Source organism: Mandrillus leucophaeus, unplaced genomic scaffold, assembly GCF_000951045.1.
Source record: "Mandrillus leucophaeus isolate KB7577 unplaced genomic scaffold, Mleu.le_1.0 Scaffold564, whole genome shotgun sequence".
Taxonomy (NCBI): Eukaryota; Metazoa; Chordata; class Mammalia; order Primates; family Cercopithecidae; genus Mandrillus; species Mandrillus leucophaeus.
In genome coordinates, this window is record NW_012106075.1 from 24551 (window position 1) to 30211 (window position 5661).

General features: G+C 53.9%; 1 protein-coding gene across 1 annotated transcript in view; it reads left to right on the forward strand.

The window, feature by feature from the left end:
- Positions 1 to 3778: 3778 nt before the first annotated feature.
- LOC105552546 (uncharacterized protein ENSP00000382033) overlaps positions 3779 to 5661 on the forward strand; it is a 3299-nt gene continuing 1416 nt past the window's right edge. The window contains 3 exon segments of the mRNA XM_011998240.1: positions 3779 to 3845; positions 4004 to 4107; positions 4110 to 4164. Of these exon segments, the coding sequence (XP_011853630.1) occupies positions 3779 to 3845; positions 4004 to 4107; positions 4110 to 4164 (226 nt within the window).

Consider the following 5661-nt stretch of genomic DNA (forward strand, 5'->3'; position numbering starts at 1 on the left):
CCCGCCTCCTTCCGGCCGGGCCCCTGCTCGCATCTTGGCCTGCTGAGGCTGCAGGGCTTGGCCCGGCCTTGGAGAATCCCCCGCCGCCTTCCCGAGCCTTCTAGATGTATCTGCGCCGCCTCCTCTCTCCCTCCCCTTCCTTCCAGCCCTTTATTCCCTCACTGCGGGCAGGCCCGCAGGCCCCGCGCAAACGTGGGGAAAGGTAGGTTGAGGGGGCTGTGTCCGATAATGGGCAGCCACACCCAGTAGGCCAAGCAGCTGCAGGAAAGAGGCTAAAGGAGTTGGAAGAGATTCTGGGAACCCAGAAAAGGAATCAGGGAAGGCTGCCTGGAGGAGGCGACATTTAAGTTTGGACTGGAAGAGCAAGGCGGGTCAGACAATAATTCATGTATTTACCAAGCATTTATTGGGCACTTATTGTGTTCAAGACCCTGGGGTTGGGGCAGGAGGCAAGATAACTGTGTCCTCATGGGTTTTGCAGTAGGGAAAACAGTGGAGGCAACCATCTCACAAACTGCTGGAGCTGAGACCACCAGAGGGGACAATAGAATGTTAGTTCCATCTGATCAATGAGACCAGAGAGGACTGGGATGAAATGACTTGCCCACAGTCACAAGTGGTAGAACTGGGATTCGAACCTGTGCTACATGGAACATGAGCCCCTAACCACAGGAATCTCTGTGGTTTTTCAAAACAAACACGCTGCTGCACACAGGAGCAGCTGCCAGCCTGCCCTGCAGCAGCCATAGCCATGCTGCAGGCCCCACCGGGGGGCAGGTGCTGGCAGAGGGGACAGCCAGCCATTGGTGGGAGACCTTGCCCTGGGGAGAGGCAGCAGCGGAAATTGCTGTGGGATGGTGGAGGCTGTGGTGGCCATGATGTGGTTGCTTCAGGGGCCCTGTGGTTCCAACCGGGGCACTGTGCCTGCCTCCTGTGGCTTCTTCACCCACAGAGAACCCTCACTGGGGCCATGTCCTGCTTCCTGGAGCTGAGATTGAGTCTGGGAGCCCAGGTGGAACCCTTCTCACTCTCCGGGGAACTCCCACTCTTTATCTCCTGGGAGGCTGGGTTAGCATTTCTGCCTTATAGAAGAGGAAACCAGCGTCAGAAAGGCATGATGGCTGGTCCAGGGCCACACAGCAGAAGGGCTGTGTCTGCTCAATGACTGAAGATACGCGGCTCTTTTCTTGATACTCCATTCATTCATTCATTCATTGTAACACGTGCACATATCCTTTGGGTACTGACTATTCCCTTGCACAGCAACCTGAAGCCTTCCAGCTAAGCTTGAGCACCCGAGGACCAGCGACTGTGCCTGGGGGCTTCATCCAGCAGCTGCAGCCTGCTGGCACCTGCCCCAGAAGGCCACCGTAGTGCTAGAGTAGGCTGTAAAGTGCTATCCCACCAGTAGCCTTGATGCATGACTGACCTGGTGAGAGTTAGTGAAAAACAGTTCCGCATCATCACCCAAGGTTCTCCAGCTGTCCATAGTGTTATGTGCTAATTCCCATACCCTTTATTGGCTTCTTCCCTTTCCTGTGTCATTTCCCTGACAACCTAAACGTGATTCTTGGGATCGCATTCAAACCAAAAACCTTGCACTGGAATTTTTGTTCCAGACTGGGCTTCTGAGGGTAGCAAACGAAGACATTCATTTATTCAGTCTTCAAACACGATTGACGTAACCTGAGCCCGCCCCCATGCTGGGCTCTGGGGATGTGGGCAAGATTCATCGGCATTTCCTGGCCTCCAGAGCCCTTTGCTTGGTGGGAGAGGCAGGAACAGCTTCTGATGATTCTAACCCAGTGTGGTTAATGACATTATCACATCATCTCCAGGGAGAGTGACCCCTTCTGCCTGGGAGGTCAAGCGGCTTCTCCAAAGATGTTCCCCTCCCGCTTGGCTTTGAAGGATGAGGAGGCGTTCCCCAGCGGGACCAGGGGGCTAAGGAAATGGCATTATTGGCAAAGAGAACAGTACGTGCAGACCAGGAGCAGGAGCAAGGAGGGGCTGACAGATGGTGGCACTAGGGATGTTGGCAGGGTCAGACCGTGCCAGACTTGAAGGCCAGGGGAGACCCTGGGACTGTGGCATAGTCATGGGAAACCACCACTGAAAGTTTTGGAGCAAGGGCAGGATTTGGTTTTAGGAAACGCACTTTCTCTGAAAAGACCTACAGGTTTAATGTCCTTCCTTCCTCATTGTAACTCCCAGCAAGTCAAGGGAGGCCACTCTGGTGCAGCTGAACTGCAGCATCGCTGTATGTGGCGCTCTTATTAACACTTCATTCACTGGGTCTTCACACCCTTGAGTGAGGCATCCTTTTTAGTAACCTCTTTTTATAAGTGGGGAAACTGATGCACGGTACAGGAACTCAATCAAGGTCCCATAGCTAGGAAGCAGGGACAGGCACGTTGGCTCACGCCTGTAAATCTCAGCACTTTGGGAGGCCGAGGTGAGCGGATCACCTGAAGTCAGGAGTTCAAGACTGGCCTGACTAAGATGGCAAATCTTATCTCTACTAAACATACAAAAATTAGCCAGGCGTGGTGGCACATGGCTGTAATCCAAGCTACTCGGGAGGCTGAGGCAGGAGAATTGCTTGAACCCGGGAGGCAGAGGTTGCAGTGAGCCGAGATCATGCCACTGCATCTAGCCTGGGCAACAGAGCAAGATTCTTAAAAAATCTTTAAAATGTCTTAAAAAAAAAAAAAAAAAGCTGGGCGCGGTGGCTCATGCCTGTAATCCCAGCATTTTGGGAGGCCAACGTGGGTGGATCACGAGGTCAGAAGATTGAGACTATCCTGGCTAACACGGTGAAACCCTGTCTCTACTAAAAATACAAAAAATTAGCTGGGCATGGTGGCGGGTGCCTGTAGTCACAGCTACTCGGGAGGCTGAGGCAGGAGAATGGTATGAACCCAGGAGGTGGAGCTTTCTGTGAACTGAGATCACGTCACTGCAATCTCGGGGGACAGAGTGAGACTCCGTCTCAAAAAAAAAGAAAACACACACAAACAAAAAAACAAGAAGCAGCAGCAGCAGCTGTGTTTCTTTGGCTTTAAGCCCATCCTCTACGTTGCCCCACTGCCATGGTTTTCAGAGGCTGGAGGGCCCCAGGAACCACCTTCTCTCCCCAGCACAGCCCTGGGGATGGGTGGGTGGGCAGAGAAGGGACAAGCAGCCCAAGTCACAGCCAGGGATGGAGACAGCGTGGCTTCTTTCGGAGATATGAAGAAGCAGGAGTGTTATTCTTGGCCAGGATGGGAAAGGGGTTGGAATCTTGGCTCCTATGCTCACTAGCCATGTGGTCTGTGGCAAGCCACATCCTCTCTCTGTGTCTTGACTTACCCATATGGTGGCTCCTCATAACCCCCACCTCATAGGGCTGTTGTGAAGACTGCACGTACTGAAGACTCAAATTCTCAGTACACTGCCAGGCACGTAGGAAGAATGTTGTTTTATAGCCCCCATTTGGGAGTGGGTGGGCAGGAGCACAGACTCTGGGCTCCAATCCCCAAACTGCCATCTACTAGTCCATTTGTGAGCTGGCTGGTAAATTCACCTCCCTGTGCCTCAATTTCTTCATCAGTAAAATGGGATAATAATGGTGCCTTCCTAGTTGGGTTGTCGTGAAGGGTAAATGAGATGCCACGTGAAAGTGCAGAGGAGAAGGGCTACCATAAGGGGTTCCATGTGGGTGCTGCTGTTATTATTGGGTACCTACTGCATGCTATGTGCCTGTATACAGGAGTTGACCTTTGAGGCCTGCTTGTTCATGGCTATTTCACAGATGTCGAAGTGGAGGCTCGGCAGGGTTGGAGGTTACCGGAGTCTCCCAGCTGGTAAGGGCGGTGTCGGGACTGGAACCCCAGCCAGGCTGACTCAGACATCACTGGGGCCTGCGCCTAGCAGGGCAGCTGTGACTCAAGTTTGCAGGAAGAGGAGGAGGAGGGTGGGGTAAATGGGTGCTTGAGGGAAGCCACGACCTCTATTCCCTCAGAAATGGAAGTGCTTGGTGAGGTTTGAGGTGTCTGAGCCGAAGAGCAGCCAGTGACAGGCCTGGGGATCGTCTGACACAGCCCGCTTGACAAGGCCTTGGAAACTTTTGGTCTCTGCAGCAGCAACCGGATTTCAGCCTGGGCTTTGGACACCTCAGCCTGGGTACAGATGTGACTTGGGTACAGTCCTTCCCTGGCAGTGGAGGGGATGCCCAGGCTGGCACAGGAGTGTCGGGTCCTCTCTGACTCTACCCCAATCTGCTGTGTGATGTTGGGCCCAGGCAGGGACCCCTCTGGGCTCTGTTACTGGAGAAAAGACAAGTGGCTGGGACAGGTGGGTCCCCAGCCCTCCTTGCCTGGAGGTCTGCGAGTTGGAGGGCTCTGGGGTAAAGCCAGAGCCAAGCCAGGGGAGAGCCTAGGCCACCTGGGCTCATGTCTGGTGAACAGGGTACCCTCTAGCCAAAGCAGGGGCAAGACAAGGCACATGTCCCTCATATGGGAGCTGGGGCTGACCCCCTCTCCCAGCCCTGCACACCTCAAGCACATGGCCTTGGCCCATCTGCCCTGTGGGTGGACACTTTCCAGCCCTGGGTCCTGGACTCCACCAATCAGCAGGAACCTAGACTCCTGAGGGGTGCAGCCTGGATGGGAGGTCAGGGAACTGGGTTCCTGAGCACATCTCTGGGCCATTCTTCTCTCCATTGGTTTCTCAAATGTGGACTGAGCACACACTGTGAGTCAGGCCTGAGCTAGGTTCTAGGGATGCTACAGTCAAAAAGACAGATGAAGGTTCCTGCCCTCATGGAGGGGAGGGAGACAATAAGCAAATAAATAAATTCGTGATGTAATGTCAGCCAGGGAGCGATGCTGCTAAGCAGGGCGGGGGTGGGGAGTGACGCAGGCTGGTGTTGGGGAGGCACCGTTGTAGTGGTCAGGAAGACTGCTCCGAGAGGCAGACTGAGGGAAGGAGGAGGGACATCTAGATGTCTGAGGGAAGGGCCATTTAGGCAGAGGGAACAGCACAGGGCTCAGTGTGTGTGTGGAGAGGTGAGGTTGGAGGGGGCTCCGTGTGCAAGGGTGCCAGTGGGGAAGGGGGGCAGGCTGTGAGTGGACAGATTTATAGACTTCATTCTAACTGTGACACAAAGGACTTGCAGGGTTTGGGAGGGGGACATGATCTCATTTGGTCTTCCCAATAACCCCCTGCCAGAAAGAGACAGAGCTCCAAATTGCAGTGAGGAAGCTGAGGCTCAGAGGACATCCCAGCACATGTCTAGGGTGTCATATCATCATTGGAGGAGCTGGGACTCAAACCCAACTCTGGAAACTGTTTTGTCCTCAGCTCCATGATAACATTGTGTGAGGTGCCGGGTGCAGCTCCCAACTCCTCCCTGCCCAACCACCACGCTCTGTTAGCCTGTGGTCTACAGAGTGACTTCCACCAGGGATGCCTTGCCTTCTTCTTCTTCTTCTTTTTTTTTTTTGAGACAGGGTGTTTCTCCATTGCCCAGGCTGAAGTGCAGCGGTGCGATGATAACTCACTGCAGCCTCAACCTCCTGGGCTTAACTGGTCCTCCCACCTCAGCCTTTCAAGTAGCTGAGGTTACAGATGCACACGAACACATCTGGCTAATTAAAGAACAATTTTTTTCAGGCCGGG